The 18,120-nt window shown below is 42.0% G+C and overlaps 1 protein-coding gene across 1 annotated transcript in view; it reads left to right on the forward strand.

Moving 5' to 3' along the window:
* ERCC6L (ERCC excision repair 6 like, spindle assembly checkpoint helicase) overlaps positions 1–17,996 on the forward strand; it is a 47,319-nt gene extending 29,323 nt beyond the window's left edge. Inside the window, exon 2 of the mRNA XM_009197805.4 lies at positions 11,168–17,996. Coding sequence (XP_009196069.2) covers positions 11,168–14,858 — 3,691 coding nt within the window. The 3' untranslated portion in view covers positions 14,859–17,996. The remainder of the gene's footprint in view (positions 1–11,167) is intronic.
* Positions 17,997–18,120: the final 124 nt, after the last annotated feature.

Here is an 18,120-nt window from a genome sequence, read left to right on the forward strand (position 1 = left end):
CTGAGTAGCTGGGATTACAGGTGCCCACCACCACGCCTGGCTAATTTTTGTAGTTTTAGTAGAGATGGGGCTTCTTCATGTTGGTCAGGCTGGTCTCGAACTCCTGACCTCAGGTGATCCGCCCGCCTTGGTCTCCCAAAGTGCTGGGATTACAGGTGTGAGCTATTATGCCTAGCCTATTTATTTATATTTTTTGAGGCAGAGTCTCTGTTGCCCAGGCTGGAGTGCAGTGGCTCAATCTCGGCTTACTGCAACCTCTGTCTCCCAGGTTCAAGCGATTCTCCTGCCTCCGCCTCCTGAGTAGCTGGGATTTCAGGCGCAGGCCACCACGCCCTGCTAATTTTTGTATTTTTAGTAGAGATGGGGTTTCACCATGTTGGCCAGGCTGGTCTCAAACTCCTGACCTCAGGTGATCCTCCTGCCTTGGCCTCACAAAGTGCTGGCATTACACGCATGAGCCACCGCACCTGGCCTTATTTATTTATTTAATTTTGGGACACGGTCTCGTTCTGTTGCCCATGCTGGAGTGCAGTGGTGCGATCTCTGCTCTCTGTAACCTCCGCCTCCTGGGTTCAAGCGATTCTCCTGCCTCAGCCTCCCAAGTAGCTGGGATTACAGGTGCTCACCATCATGCCCAGCTAATTTTTTTATTTTTAGTAGAGACGGGGTTTCACTGTGTTGGCCAGGCAGGTCTTGAACTCCTGACCTCAGGTGATCCGTCCACCTCAGCCTCCTAAAGTGCTGGGATCACAGGCGTGGGCCACCGTGCCCAGCCAAAACAATTCCATTTATAATAGCAACAAAAATAAATGCTTAGGAGTAAATTTATATGAGGAGGTGCAACACTTGGATACTGAAAACTGTAAAACATTGTTGAAAGAAATTTAAGAAGGCCTAAATAAAAGAAAGATATCCTGCATTTATGGATTGAAAGACATAATATCTTTTTTTTTTTTTTTTTTGTGACGGAGTCTCATTTCTGTCACCAGGCTGGAGTAGAAAATGGATCTCTCAGCTCACTACAAGCTCCGGCCCGGTTCACTTATTCTCCTGCCTCAGCTTCCCGAAAGTAGCTGGGACTACAGGGCTCTGCCACCTCAGCCTCGCTAGTTTTTTGTATTTTTAGTAGAGACAGGTTTCACCAGCAGCCAGGATGGTCTCGATCTCCTGACCTCGTGATCCAATTCGCCTCGCCTCCCAAAAGTGCTGGGATTACAGGCTTGAGCCACCGCGCCCGGCCGAAAGACATAATATCTTTAAAACGGCAGTACTTCCCAAAGTGTTCTACAGATTCTAATGCTACATCTAAGAAAATCCCAGCTGGCTTTTTTGCAGAAATTGATGAGCTACCAGCCTGGCTAACATAGTGAAACCCCGTCTCTAGTAAAAATATAGAAATTAGCCGGGTGGGGGTGGTGCACGCCTATAATCCCAGCTACTCGGGAGGCTGAGGCAGGAGAATCCCTTGAAACTGGGAGGCAGAGGTTGCAGTGAACTGAGACTGTGCCACTGCACTCCAGCCTGGGTGACACAGCGACTCTGTTTAAAAAAAAAAAAAAAAAAAAAAGAGAGAGAGAAAGAAATTGACAAAGTATTATAAAAGCCATATAGAAATGCAGGGGACCCAGAATAGCCAAAACAATCTTAAAAAAGAGTAAAGTTAGCCGGCCATGGTGCCTCACATCTGTAATCTCAGCTACTCAGGTGACTGAGACAGGAGGATCACTTGAGGCCAGGAGTTTGAGACCAGGCTGGGCAACATGGTGATACCCCATCTCTATTATTAATTTTTTTTTTTTTTTTTTTTGAGACGGAGTCTCGCTCTGTTGCCCAGGCTGGAGTGCAGTGGTGCCATCTCAACTCACTGCAAGCTCCGCCTCCTGGGTTCACGCCATTCTCCTGCCTCAGCCTCCCAAGTAGCTGGGACTACAGGCGCCCGCCACCATGCCCGGCTAATTTTTTGTATTTATAGTAGAGACAGGGTTTCACCGTGGTAGTCAGGATGGTCTGGATCTCCTGACCTCGTGATCTGCCCGCCTCGGCCTCCCAAAGTGCTGGGATTACAGGCGTGAGCCACCGCACCTGGCCCCCATCTCTATTATTTAAAGAAAATTTTTAAAGGAACAAAGTTAGAGGACTCATAGTTCCTAAAATCAAAACTTACAACAAAGCTACAGTAGTCAAGATAGTGTGGTACTTGTATAAGTATAGATATAGGTCAATTGAATAGAATCAAGAGTTCTACACTGTTCTTTCCTGGAACAGCATGGAGTGCCCATATTTCAGGCACTTGCTTAGGTGTAGGGAATTATGGTTGCTGTTGTATTTTGTTCTTTTTGTGTTTTTTTAATTTTTTTTCTACTCAATAAGCTTTCTTTTTTTTTTTTTTTTTTTAATTTCCTCAATAAGCTTTCATGTCCACCTTCTGGTAATGATCTTATCCCCTGGCCACTAGGGTGGGCAAGTAACATTCTTTAAAACTTTTATTGTGAAATATAAGATACGTATATTTCACAATATATGCATAAACAAAATGTATAAAACATGAATATTCAATTTAATGGTGGCCTGGGCCTCTTAGGATAGGAGACTACACAAGTTTTGGTTTGGGGCTTGACACTGTTAGCTCTGTACTTTATTTCACCTATAAGAGCAATCACTGAAAATAGTGTAAGGCTTTCTGTAGTATTTATTATCTGGTTATTGCCTTTGGATTCCTCAGAAAAGAACTATTTGGACCAAACTGTATGGCTCAAAAGAGGCCCAAGGTTCTTCTTGCTCTTTTAGGTCCTTCATACCCTGTCATAAAGAGAATACAAGCAGGCAGGAAGAGCAAGGCTGATTTCAAAGTGAGTAAAAGCAGGCAGGGTTGTTGAACTCCTCCTTTGTAATCAGACCTGAATATTTTAGTGCTGCTTTTGGTTGAACTGGGCAAATACCCTTCTGCCAGAATAAACAGGAAGAAAGCATCCTCCTACATGCTAACAACATGCCCTCAGAAGCAGCTGAACCTGCTGGCTAATCACTCCGGAAAAAAATAGCATAACAGTAATTATGCCAAAACCAAAATTATCCTTTTTTCTGGCATAGCAGATGTGCTTTGGCATCTAGAGGGTATCCTACCAGCCAATGTTCTTCAGCAGAAAGAAGTTTTATTATTTTGGGGAGTATTTGGTGGCTAACATCCTGACTGACCCTTTGGAATAAAGTCTAACTAAAAATTAAAAATTCTCCAGGGACAGTTAATTTCTTTTACAATGGGTATAGACCTTTAGTACCTCCAGCTCCTTAATCTTCCAGTCCAAGGTTATCTGGTTAACCACTGCCAAACACAAAAGGACAAATACTATATGATTCCACCTATACGAAATATCTAGAATAGGCACATACACAGAGACAAAAAGTAGATTAGATGTCACTGAGGGGTGGGAGAAATGGGGAGTTATAACTTAATAGGTACAGAGTTTCTGTTTGGTATCATGAGAAAGATAGTGGTGATGATTACACATTGTGAATGTAATCAATGCCACTGTACACTTAAAATGGTTAAAATGTCAATTTTATGTTATATGTATTTTACCACATTTTTTTTTTTTTTAAACCTAGACATTCTGTCACAGTTATGGAAACTGGAAGTCTAAAATCAAGGTGTCAGCAGGGTTGGTTTCTTTTTGGAGTCTGAGAAATAATCTGTTCCAAGCCTCTCTCCTAGTTTATGATGGTACTGGCAATCCTAGGAGCTTTTTGGCTTATAGATGCATCACTCCATTCTCTGCCTCCATCTTCATATGGCATTCTCCTCTCTATGTCTCAGTGTCTCAGTTTATCTCTCATAAGTACACTAGTCATATGGGGTTAGGGCCTACCCTAATCCAGTATGACCTCATCTTAAATCAATAACATCTGCAATGTCCTGGTCACATTCACGGGCTCCAGGTCGACATGAAATTTTGGAGGACTATTTAACCTAGTACAGGACACTGCCATGGATAAAATCTTCTGGGAAATGTACATAGAATCAGAAGGACATTGACAACAAAAAGATCCCCAGAAATGCCACCATTTTATATGGGATATGTGGATGGAGAGGAATTCAAGATGCAGACTGAGCATCTTGAATGGTTAGAGAGGTAGAAGAAATCTAGGAGAGAGGGTTGTATGCCACTGAACCCAAGGGGGAGGGAAAACTTCAGGAGGGATGTAGTCATCAGTGGTTTTAAGCACAGCAGAAAGGTCAAGAAAGATAAAGACTAAGAACTGTCCATGGAGTTTGGCAATATGGAGGTTGGTGTCCTTGGTGAGAACAGTTACATTAGAGTGCTAGGTAAGAAGCCAAATCGCAGCGTGTTATGAATCTTGCTTTTGTATGCCTTCAAATTGAGAGGCAGCAGTCTATTGGCAAAGCAGTCTTTTTAGTCTTTTTCACCCACCACCTAGATTCTGTTATTAATGTTTTACTATACTTGCTTTATCACATACCTATTCTTACAACATATCTATTCCATCAGTCCATCTTCTTTTTTTAGGATACATTTCAAAGTAAATTGCAGACATCAGGATACTTACCCCTAAACACTTCAGCATATAAACTATTAAGTGGATTTCAATATTTGTTTAGTTTTTTTCTTTTAAAGTAAAATTTTCATACAAAGTAATATATAAATCTTAAGTGTACATTTGGTGAATTTTGACAAATGCATACACCTGTGTAACCCAAACTCCTATCAGGATATAGAATACTATTATCACCCCAGAAAGTTCCCTCACGCCCTTTCCCAGGCAATTTCCACCTCCAGAGGCAACCACTGTCTTGATGTTTTCCACCATATGTTAGTTTTGCCTATTTTAGAACTTGATATAAGTGAAATCACACAGTTTCTACTCTTTTATGCCTGGCTTTTCCTCAGCATGTATTTGAGATTCATACATGTATAAATTCATACATGTAGTAGTTTGTTCTTTTCTGTTATTGAGTCCTTTGTATGAATATACCACAGATTGGTGTTGTTTGTTTGTTTGTTTTGAGTCAGAGTCTTGCTTTTTCATCCAGGCTGGAGTGCAGTGGCTCAATCTTGGCTCACTGCAACCTCCGCCTCCCGAGTTCAAGCAATTTTCCTGCCTCAGCCTCCCGAGTAGCTAGGATTACAGGGACCCGTCACCACACTTGGCTAATTTTTGTATTTTTAGTAGAGATGAGGTTCCACCATGATGGCCAGGCTGATCTCGAACTCCTGACCTCAAGTGATCTGCCCACCTCGGCCTCCCAAAGTGCTAGGATTATAGGCATGAGCCACTGCGCCCGGCCTAAACTTTTTTTTTTTTTTTTGAGATGGAGTCTCACTCTGTCACCCAGGCTGGAGTGCAGTGGCACAATCTTGGCTCACTGCAACTTCCGCCTTCCGGGTTCACATAATTCTCCTGCCTTTGTCTCCGGAGTAGATGGGATTACAGGTGCCTGCCACCACACCTGGCTAATTTTTGTATTTTTAGTAGAGATGGGTTTCACCATGTTGGCCAGGCTGGTCTCAAACTCCTGACCTCAGGTGATCCAACCGCCTCAATCTCCCAAAGTGCTGGGGTTGTTTCCAGTTTTTGGTTATTAGGGGTAAAGCAACATTGTTTGTTTGTTTGTTTGACTCTTAAATGCCTGTCTTATAAATGGTGCTAAGCAGGGAAAAGCTAATTATTAAACATTGTTTGACTGAAATGTGAACCATATTCTCCCCTAATTTATCTCAGAAATCACTACTATTTAATAATATTGTTTGTGTTTATATGTGATTTTAAAATGATCCCCACATTGATTAAAATGACCATCCCTGAAAGTGAGGCCAAAAGGAAGGAATCTTCCTAGCCTACTCTGCCATGACTTGGGCTTTAAATGGGCCGTTTTCAATACTGGCATTCAGGTCACCTGCAATTTTTATGTTATCCAAATGTTTTACGTTTTATTGATTTTGATGGAGAATCAAAAGACATCTGTTGTGTCTAATGTGTCTACATGCATCTTGACAAGGGGACTGGACATAAAGACATGTCAGGGAGCTGATACTCCAGGAGCTGGATCAGTATAGGGAAACTGTTAACGGGCAGGTCTTTGTTCTTAGAGCTCCCAAGATGGTGGCAAGCCTTTTGTTCTCTGACCTTGGGGTTCTTGGCTTCACGGATTCCAAGGAACGGAACCTTGGGCCATGTGGTGAGTGTTATAGCTCTATTAGAAGCTGTGGGTCATGGAAGAGAACCGTGGAACCCAGTGACTAGTGTTCAGCTCGATTAGGACAAACCCGGGCACTTAGTCATGCAGGAACAATGGCAAGCCTTTAGCCTGATCCGGAGCGGCAATGGGCGCCTTGCTGTATCAGAAACGCAGCGGTAGACGGTGAGCGAAAGCTCGGCTGGAGCCGTAACAAACACAGACCAGAAGAGTGTGCAGTTGCAAGATTTAATAGAGTGAAAACGGAGCTCCCATACAATGGGAGGGGACCCAAAGGAGGTTGCCCCTCCCGGCTGGAATGCCTGTTTATATCCCGATCATTGTCCCTCCCCCTGTGCTCTCAGGTGATAAATGATTTGACTATTTCTTTACCTCCTGCTTTTAGCCTAATTTGTATTTTAGTGAGCCCTCTTTACTACCTGATTGGTCAGGTGTGAGCTGACTTATAAGCCCCAAGTTTAAAGGTAGGTGCGGTCACCTTCCCCAGCTAGGCTTAGGAATTCTTAGTCAGCCTAGGAAATCCAGCTAGTCCTGTCTCTCAAAACTGGGTTCTTGTTGAGAGGACAGCGATAACCCCACTCACATGCACCGAGATTAGCAGGTCTAGGTTCCTCCAACCCTATATGGGCCTAGTGACTGGTGGCCAGATTACGAAACAAAAAGCCTTTCTGATTGTTTTGCATGTGAAGAAAACAAAGTTTTATTGAGTTAGGGTCTTTGCATTCAGTTCTCTGTCTCTTCACATTCTTTTCTTTTTCTTTTTTTTTTTTTGAGACAGGGTCTGGCTCTGTAGCCCAGGCTGGAGTGCAGTGGTAACACGATCATAGCTCACTGCAACCCTAGCCTCCCAGTAGCTGGGTCTATGGGCACATGCCACCAAACCTGTCTAATTTTTTTCTATTTTTTGTAGAGACCAGGGCTTCACTATGTTGCCCACGCTAGTCTCAAACTCCTGGGCTCAAGCAATCTGCCTGCCTCGGCCTCCCAAAGTATTGGGATTAGAGGCTCAAGCCACCGCTCCCAGCCATCTCTTCACATTCTAAAATAACTTTGTAGGGAATGTTCCAAAGGGCCCTCCACAACAAGGAAAATCAAGTGTGTGTCTTCTGCGACTTAAGCTTGTGTGCCTTTTCAGCTGCTCATTTGCAAACATTGTGTGTTTAGCTTAGCTTAGCTCTTTGGGGCATAGGTATAATAGTATGGCTTATTGGTTTCTCCAGATAGAAAAACTTTCAGCATCTGAACCAGCAGACTCTGTGGAGAAGAAAGGTTTCTCAAGGTATCAGCCAGTTCCAAAGGGAGGTGGATTACATGTTGAGAGGTTAATTGGCTATGGTCAAGGAAGATGTTTGCATCTGAGCAAATAGCTTTGGGGCAGAGATGATTTTATTTTTCATTTATTTATTTTTTGAGATGGGGTCTCACCGTGGTGCACAGGTTGGAGTACAGTGGTGCGATCTTGGCTCACTGCAACCTCCGCCTCCCGGGTTCATGTGATTCTCATGTCTCAGCCTCCCGAGTAGCTGGGATTACAGGCACCCACCACCACGCCCAGCTAATTTTTTTGTATTTTTTTAGAGACGGGGTTTCACCATGTTGGCCTGGCTGGTCCCGAATTCCTGACTTCAGGTGATCCACCTGCCTCAGCCTCCCAAAGTGCTGGGATTACAGGCATAAGCCACCATGCCCAGCCACAGAGATGATTTTAAATGGCCACTTGGGCAGGGCTTCTTATGGAGAAGACCTTTAGGTGGGGTTATGACCCAGGGAGTTAGCAGCTAGGCAGTTTTGCCAGTGAAAGGGTAGCTTTCCAGGTAACAGGACTTTGTAGCCCAAGTTTAATTGTTGTATCCCCTTCCTCCAGGAGTTGTTTGTATATTATATATATATATATATATTTTAAATGGGTCTTGCTCTGTCACCCAGGCTGGGGTGCAGTGGTGCGATCATGGCTTACTGCAGCCTAGACGTCCCATGCTGAAGCAAACCTCTTGCCTCAGCCTCCTGAATAGCTGGACTGACTACAGGCATGTGCCACTGATAGGGTTTGGCCGTGACCCCACCCATAATCTCATCTTGAATTGTAATCCAGATTGTAATCCTCATGTGTTGGGGGAGAGACCTCCTGGGAGGTGATTAGATGTCCTTTTAAACAATCCTTAAAGAGAATCATGCTCTAGTCATATAATTTCAGGTAAAGCCATTTAAACACACAAATTTTTGTTTTTATTGTCCCTTCCTATGGAATTAAAAACTGACATTTCCCCCCATACTCTAGCACTATTCTTCTCCTTGTTCTCTTGCTTGAGGGGTATGGTTCTTTGTCCTGAACTGGTTACTCCTCCGTGTCCTCCTGGCTCCCAAGCAGGCCTAGCTTCTCCCTGCCTATGTTCAAGAAAAACAGGGGAGCAATTCTGGAAAAATATTTGAGCCCATGAAGTGTTAGCTAAGTTATCCAGATCATTAGGGATCCTGTGTGCTATAGATGGATAAATCATTACATTAGCAATAAAAAGGACATGTTTTCCCTCCAAGCACTGAAAAATGGAAGTGATTAGAAGCTAAGTGGCTAAATCAAACTGCATTGTAAAAAGCATTCTAGTCTTGCAAATAATCAGATATCCAGGGCAGTGCTATAAAAAGCATTTATTTTTCCCCCCTGATTCCATTGTAGGGAAAGAATACCATCCTAGGTCCAACTTGATTGGTGGAATAGACTGAGGGGAAAGGAATAGCTGAGATGCAGTTGTTAGACAGACCTGCTAACTAGGGTGGACCAGGGACTGGGGAAGGCAGCTTGGCTCACAGCAGCGGTTTAACCCAGCCAGAAAGCAGTGATGTCCAAGGAATACTGTAAACTCTGGTTGTGGTTCAGGCAGAGGTTGACAAATGGGGGTTCCAGAGGGTGGGTAGAGCACAGCAATAAGTATTTTAGGCTGGTGCTAAGAAGTCTAGGCACACAGTTGCCATTTAAAAGGCTGGTGTGTGTGATTAGTGGGGACTCTGGCCCAGAGCTAGGGATCAGGGGCAGCACTTTAGTCTCTGGGGAAGACGCCTGGCTAGAGTTACACAGAACCCCAGGTTTCATAGGGGTTTCAGGATACTGGGTAGGTTACCAGTTCAGGAACTTGGAAACAGTCTAATAATTTAAAACTGTTATTTTTTCCTTCAAGCTCTAGAACATAGATCAAGACTGCTTTCCAAAGCAGCTCTGAATAATTAATAATTCCCACCAATAGTGGGAGTTTTTCACACCTTGCCAACACTTGTATTTTCCTACTTGTTGGTTATAGCCATCCTAATGGGAAGTGGTATCTCCTTGTGGTTTTGGTTTGCCTTTCCCTGACAACCAATGATGTTGAGAGTCTTTTCATGTGCTTATTGCCCATCTGTATATCTTTTTTTCCTTTTATTTATTTTTTAAGAGAGTTTTCGCTATGTTGTTCAAGCTAGTCTTAAACTCCTGACCCCAAGCAATCCTCCTGCCTTGGCCTCCCCAAAGTGCTGGGATCACAGTCATGAGCCACCGCACCCAGTCCTGTATATATTTTTTCCCCCTCTGGTTGCTTGTGTGTTTGGCATCATATTTAAGATACTGCCAAATCCAAGTCATGAAGATTTTTACACCTATATTTTTTCCTAAATTTTGTAGGTTTAGCCCTTAGACTTAGGTCTTTGATCCATTTTGAGTTAATTTTTGTATACGGTATGAGTAGGGGTCCAATTTCATTCTTTTGCACATGGATGTCCAGTTGAAAAGAGTTCTTTCCCCAGTGAATTATTTTGGCGCCCTTACTGAAAGTAATTGACCATAAACCACTGAAGAACTTTAAGCAGAGGAGTGACATGACTTATTTTACGCTTTAAGACAGTATTGCTGGCTGCTATATAGAGAGTGTATTGGAGGGGCAAGAGTTTATGTAGGGAGAGCAGTGAGTAGGAAGCTGCAATTATCCAGGCCAGAGATGATGGTGACTTGGGCCACAGTAATGGTAGTAGAGATGGAAAGAAGGTGGTTATAACTTGGGAAATAAAGTTAGTAGGACTTGGGACTGCCTGGCCTGGGGGTGGGGCATAAAAAGAAAGGAAAGGACAAGGATGACTCCTCTTTAGGTTGGGGTCAAGGATTCTCTTCAGATTTGAAGTTTGGATGGCTAAATAGATGGTAGTGTTATTTACTAGCACACAAATGGAGAAGCACGTTTTTAGAGGGCAAATAATGAGTTTAGTTTGGGATGAATTGAATTTGATTTCAAGTGGAGATGTCCAGAAGGCAGCTGGAATATGGGTCTAGAGTAGAGCTTGAGGGACAGCTCTGGGTTGGAGAGAGTGATTTGGGAGTCATGAGCACATAGGTGGGAGTGGAAGCTCTGGGAAAACTTGAGGAGAGACTAAAAAGAGTGAGAAGAGGTCCTAGGACTGAGTCCTCTGGGAGGAAGAACACAGAAGAAATGGTCAGTGAAGAGGAGGAAAACCAGAAGGAATCTATAGGAATCTGAAAGGAGGGAATTTTAAGAGGGGAAGGGAGTGATCAATAGTGTCAAATGCATCACGGAGCTCCAGTAAAATAAGGCCAGAGAAGTTCCCATGTTTCCATGCCCCTACACATAGAGGTTTGTTTTACAAAAAATATCACTTCACACTTCTTATGGGTGCCAACTTAAAAAAAAAAAACTGTGGAACCAATAATCTTTGCACATTCATTTTCCACAACTAGTGCCTGAAGGTGTTGCTGGCAGCATCTGGTGGATATTTGTTTGTGTCTCAAGTGATGCCAGCTTTCATTGGCATCTTCTGTGCTAATCTTTCCCATCCTGAATTGAGGATATTAAAAGTCCAGCTGCAGTTTGGATTCTAAAATGAACTCTAAAGCATTCTTAGACTGAATGTTCAATGTTTCCTTTCTCTTCTTCTTCTTCTTCTTTTTTTTTTTTTTTTTTACCTTTTTTATAGATATGTGAAAGAGGCCAAAGAAGCAACTAAGAATGGAGATCTGGAAGAAGCATTTAAACTTTTCAATTTGGCAAAGGACATTTTTCCCAATGAAAAGGTGCTGAGCAGAATCCAAAAAATACAGGAAGCCTTGGAGGAGTTGGCAGAACAGGGAGATGATGAATTTACAGATGTGTGCAACTCTGGCCTGCTGCTTTATCGAGAACTGCACGACCAACTCTTTGAGCACCAGAAGGAAGGCATAGCTTTCCTCTATAGGCTGTATAGGGATGGAAGAAAAGGTGGTATATTGGCTGATGATATGGGATTAGGGAAGACTGTTCAAATCATTGCTTTCCTTTCTGGTATGTTTGATGCTTCACTTGTGAATCATGTGCTGCTGATCATGCCAACCAATCTTATTAACACATGGGTAAAAGAATTCATCAAGTGGACTCCAGGAATGAGAGTCAAAACCTTTCATGGTCCTAGCAAGGATGAACGGACCAGAAACCTCAATCGGATTCAGCAAAGGAATGGTGTCATTATCACTACATATCAAATGTTAATCAATAACTGGCAGCAACTTTCAAGCTTTAGGGGCCAAGAGTTTGTGTGGGACTATGTCATCCTTGATGAAGCACATAAAATAAAAACGTCATCTACTAAGTCAGCAATATGTGCTCGTGCTATTCCTGCAAGTAATCGCCTCCTCCTCACAGGAACCCCAATCCAGAATAATTTACAAGAACTATGGTCCCTATTTGATTTTGCTTGTCAAGGGTCCCTGCTGGGAACATTAAAAACTTTTAAAATGGAGTATGAAAATCCTATTACTAGAGCCAGAGAGAAAGATGCTACCCCAGGAGAAAAAGCCTTGGGATTTAAAATATCTGAAAACTTAATGGCAATCATAAAACCCTATTTTCTCAGGAGGACTAAAGAAGACGTACAGAAGAAAAAGTCAAGCAACCCAGAGGTCAGACTTAATGAAAAGAATCCAGATGTTGATGCCATTTGTGAAATGCCTTCCCTTTCCAGGAAAAATGATTTAATTATTTGGATACGACTTGTGCCTTTACAAGAAGAAATATACAGGAAATTTGTGTCTTTAGATCATATCAAGGAGTTGCTAATGGAGACGCGCTCACCTCTGGCTGAGCTAGGTGTCTTAAAGAAGCTGTGTGATCATCCTAGGCTGCTGTCTGCACGGGCTTGCTGTTTGCTAAATCTTGGGACATTCTCTGCTCAAGATGGAAATGAGGGGGAAGATTCCCCAGATGTGGACCATATTGATCAAATAACTGATAACACATTGATGGAAGAATCTGGAAAAATGATATTCCTAATGGACTTACTTAAGAGGCTGCGAGATGAGGGACATCAAACTCTGGTGTTTTCTCAATCGAGGCAAATTCTAAACATCATTGAACGCCTCTTAAAGAATAGGCACTTTAAGACATTGCGAATCGATGGGACGATTACTCATCTTTTGGAACGAGAAAAAAGAATTAACTTATTCCAGCAAAATAAAGATTACTCTGTTTTTCTGCTTACCACTCAAGTAGGTGGTGTCGGTTTAACATTAACTGCAGCAACTAGAGTGGTCATTTTTGACCCTAGCTGGAATCCTGCAACTGATGCTCAAGCTGTGGATAGAGTTTACCGAATTGGACAAAAACAGAATGTTGTGGTTTATAGGCTAATCACTTGTGGGACTGTAGAGGAAAAAATATACAGAAGACAGGTTTTCAAGGACTCATTAATAAGACAAACTACTGGTGAAAAAAAGAACCCTTTCCGATATTTTAGTAAACAAGAATTAAGAGAGCTCTTTACAATCGAGGATCTTCAGAACTCTGTAACCCAGCTGCAGCTTCAGTCTTTGCATGCTGCTCAGAGGAAATCTGATACAAAACTAGATGAACACATTGCCTATCTGCAGTCTTTGGGGATAGCCGGAATCTCAGACCATGATTTGATGTACACATGTGATCTATCTATTAAAGAAGAACTTGATGTGGTAGAAGAATCTCACTATATTCAACAAAGGGTTCAGAAAGCGCAATTCCTTGTTGAATTTGAGTCTCAAAATAAAGAGCTCCTGATGGAACAACAAAGAAATAGAAATGAGGGGGCTTGGCTAAGAGAACCTGTATTTCCTTCTTCAACAAAGAAGAAATGCCCTAAATTGAATAAACCACAGCCTCAGCCTTCACCTCTTATAAGTACTCGTCATACTCAGGAAGAAGATATCAGTTCCAAAATGGCAAGTGTAGTCATTGATGATCTGCCCGAAGAGGGTGAGAAACAAGATCTCTCCAGTATAAAGGTGAATGTTACCACCTTGCAAGATGGTAGGCACCCATATGAAGGTACATGTAGTGCTGACTCTATAGCTACTTTACCCAAGGGGTTTGGAAGTGTAGAAGAACTTTGTACTAACTCTTCATTGGGAATGGAAAAAAGCTTTGCAACTAAAAATGAAGCTGTACAAAAAGAGACATTACAAGAGGGGCCTAAGCAAGAGGCACTGCAAGAGGATCCTCTGGAAAGTTTTAATTATGTACTTAGCAAATCAACCAAAGCTGATCTTGGGCCAAATTTAGATCAACTAAAGGATGATGAGATTTTACATCATTGCAATCCTTGGCCCATTATTTCCATAACAAATGAAAGTCAAAATGCAGAATCAAATGTATCCATTATTGAAATAGCTGATGACCTTTCAGCATCCCATAGTGCACTGCAGGATGCTCAAGCAAGTGAGGCCAAGTTGGAAGAGGAACGTTTAGCATCTTCACCACAGTATGCATGTGATTTCAATCTTTTCTTGGAAGACTCAGCAGACAACAGACAAAATTTTTCCGGTCAGTCTTTAGAACATGTTGAGAAAGAAAAGAGCTTGTGTGGCTCTGCACCTAATTCCAGAGCAGGGTTTGTGCATAGCAAAACATGTCTCAGTTGGGAGTTTTCTGAGAAAGATGATGAACCAGAAGAAGTAGTAGTTAAAGCAAAAATCAGAAGTAAAGCTAGAAGGATTGTTTCAGATGGCGAAGATGAAGATGATTCTTTTAAAGATACCTCAAGCACAAATCCATTCAACACATCTCTCTTTCAATTCTCATCTGTGAAACAATTTGACGCTTCAACTCCCAAAAATGACATCAGTCCACCGGGAAGGTTCTTTTCATCTCAAATACCCAGTAGTGTAAATAAGTCTATGAACTCTAGAAGATCTCTGGCTTCTAGGAGGTCTCTTATTAATATGGTTTTAGACCACGTGGAGGACATGGAGGAAAGACTTGACGACAGCAGTGAAGCAAAGGGTGCTGAAGATTATCCAGAAGAAGGGGCAGAGGAAAGCAGTGGCGAAGCCTCCAAGTATACAGAAGAGGATCCTTCAGGAGAAACACTGTCTTCAGAAAACAAGTCCAGCTGGTTAACGACATCTAAGCCTAGTGCTCTAGCTCAAGAGACCTCTCTTGGTGCCCCTGAGCCTTTGTCTGGTGAACAGTTGGTTGGTTCTCCCCAGGCAGCAGAGGCTACGAATGACTATGAGACTCTTGTAAAGCGTGGAAAAGAACTAAAAGAGTGTGGAAAAATCCAGGAGGCCCTAAACTGCTTAGTTAAAGCGCTTGACATAAAAAGTGCAGATCCTGAAGTTATGCTCTTGACTTTAAGTTTGTATAAGCAACTTAATAACAATTGAGAATGTAACCTGTTTATTGTATTTTAAAGTGAAACTGAATATGAGGGAATTTTTGTTTCCATAATTGGATTCTTTGGGAACATGAAGCATTCAGGCTTAAGGCAAGAAAGATCTCAAAAAGCAACTTCTGCCCTGCAACGCCCCCCACTCCATAGTCTGGTATTCTGAGCACTAGCTTAATATTTCTTCACTTGAATATTCTTATATTTTAGGCATATTCTGTAAATTTAACTGTGTTGTTTCTTGGAAAGTTTTGTAAAATTATTCTGGTCATTCTTAATTTTACTCTGAAAGTGATCATCTTTGTATATAACAGTTCAGATAAGAAAATTAAAGTTACTTTTCTCAAGTGTTTTCCATCCACTTTGCTTCACTGAGATGATACTGGCAGAAGCCTGTCATTATCAGTCCAGATCTGAAGACATGCTTGTGAACATGCTGTTTCATGTTTTCAGCTTAATACAGGTGGAGCATCCCTAATCCAAAAATGAGGAAACTTTCTGAGTGCTGACATGATGCCACAAGTGAGGAAAGTTCCATACCTCATGTCATGTGACATGTCACAGTCAAAATGAAGGTGTATAACACACTGTTTACTCAGCATCCCCAAGGGAAAAGAGATTCTGTAAGCCCCCTTCAGCTACTATATATCCTTTCCACACAGGCCCAGATTCTCCCATGCAAGCCTGCCTACAAAGGGCAATAAAATGGTTCAACATACACAAACTTTGTTTCAAGCACAAAATCATTAAAAGTAATTATAAAATTACCTTCAGACTTATGTATATAATGTGTATATGAAACATAAATGGATTTCGTGTTTAGACTTGGATCCCATCTCCAAAATATGTCATTATGTATATGGAAATACTCCAAAATCCAGAACCCTTCTGGTCCCCAGCATTTTGGATAGAGTACTAAACTGGAACAGCAGAAAGCTGAGCTAGGTACCTGGTGCTGGGATTCTTTATCACTGGTAGCTTGCCCTGGAGTCACTGCTGACCATTTAGCCATTCTTCATGCACCATTAACTGTGTTCTCCCTTTCGCCAAACCAGGTATCTCATCTATTCTGACACATATTATCACAGTCTATCTTGGATTGTAGACTGAAAAGGAGTTTGGTACCCTTGTAGAAAGACAAAGTGCAGTATAGCATGCTGCACTCTATCACTAGAGAAGTGGACTATCCTTGATGAAGTACTATGTGTTGGGCACTCCACACAGGTTTCTCATTTCAGCCTTACCATAATCCTTTGAGGTGAAGGGAGAGTAGCATTTCCATTTTTCATTTGAGGAAACAAAGGCTCAGTGAGGTCATGACTTCCCCATGGTGACATGGTTGGGGTGAAACTGATTTTTAACCTTGTGTAAATGAATACACTATAATACACTGAGCTGTTTTTACTCACAACACTTCTGACACCAAATGTGGGGGTTTTCCACATCAAGCAATTCTCCAGTTCTCCAATTAAAAATTGAACTGGTGTCCTACAATTCGACACTACCCAGGGTTAGCATGCTCAGTCCCACCAAACCGCCCTCACTTCAGACGTCAGTTGTAAGTATTCGGTCTCCATGTTACCCACACTTCTGTCTGACTTGGCTACAAATTAGGGGTTCCCATGACGGCCCCATCCCACCCCCTGGTTTAATAATTTGCTAGAATAGCTTATAAAACTCAGGAAACGTTTACTTACTATTACCAGCTTATAAAGACTACAACTCAGGAACAGCCAAATGGAAGAGATGTGTATGGCAAGGTATAGGGGTGGTGCATTAAGCATCCATGCCCTCCAGGCACACCACCCTCCCAACATTTTGATATGTTAATCCAGGGATCTCCAAACTCCATTGTTAGGGTTTTTGAGGTTTCCTTAGGGAGGCATGATTGATAAAATAATTGGCCATGGGTGATTCACTCATCTTCAGCCCCTCTCCCCTCTCCAGAGGTTGCAGTTATGGCTGAATGTTCCCTCTGATCATGCCTTGATGTTTCTGGTGACCAGCCCCCATTCTGAAGCTACTAGCGGCCTCCAGCCACAAGCTATCTCATTAGCATAAAAAAGACACCAGTTGAGATTTCAAGGCTTTCAGGAACTATATGCCAGGAACCAGGGACAAAGACCAAATATTTATTTTTATTATATCCCATACATATAAAAGTTACTTGTAAATTATATGTATATACACACTAATAATCTCATGTGTATTGCAAGAAATTACGTAAGTTCAAAAGAGAAGCTGAATTTCAGGTTGTTGATGGAACAAAATATTGTTCTTATAAAAGCAATTTATTACTATTTTAGGGTAATGTGATTGAATATATATCATTATTTTTGAAATATTGGTGTAACTGTGATTTAGCAATTCACAGTCTGCATCTGAGTTCAGCTTACCATTTCCCTGTGCTTCCCACCGTGATGTGAAGGGAGTGGCTGTGCCCTACATCTTTCTCTGTCCCTTCCACCACACACACACAAATGTTTGTGAAAATTCAGCTAATAAACTTCTTTCTTCCCTGATGTAGAAAACAAAAAATCCACACAATTTGCCTTCAAGGAAGCTTTAGCGGCCTATATCCATTTGATCTGAACAGTGAAACGTCTTAAGTTCTAGGAATATTTCTCACTGAAAATAGCAACGCTCTTTCTGTTTAAGTTTGTGTGTACTATGACAAATTCTGTTGTCTGGGGAAAAAAATACATGCTCATGGTAAACCATTCAAACAGTATCCATGGCAGGGATTTTTAACCTGGGGTTCATCATGGGTAGAAGAAGTCAGTTGTCCGAATTTGGATGGAAAAAAAGTTTTATCTTTTCTCTGTCTGGTAGCTGAAATACAGCATTTCCCTCCATCATGAATGTGAAGCAGGAAAATAGGGTCTGGAGGCAGGGAACATAAAGCCGATTCACACTAAAGCTATGACAGGAAATATCCTCTCCACAGGGCGTAGGCCAAGTAAATGACTTTGTAACTTCACTTCATCCTTTCCATTTACATAGGGCGTACCCCAAGTAACCAATGGCATCCTCTAGGGGGTATTTAAACTCCCCAGAATTCTGTAACAGGGTCTTTTGAGCTCCTATGCTGTGGAGTGTAGTTTCGTTTTCAATAAATCCCTTTGTCCCTTCCTTGCTTTGTGCGTTTTGTTCTTTGTTCAAGATGCCAAGAACCTGGACATCCTCCACTGTTAACAAATGTAGCCATAAACTGCAGAAGTATTAGCAGTACACGTTATTGTCACCAGTAGAAATCACAT

Source organism: Papio anubis, chromosome X (assembly GCF_008728515.1).
Source record: "Papio anubis isolate 15944 chromosome X, Panubis1.0, whole genome shotgun sequence".
Lineage (NCBI taxonomy): Eukaryota > Metazoa > Chordata > Mammalia > Primates > Cercopithecidae > Papio > Papio anubis.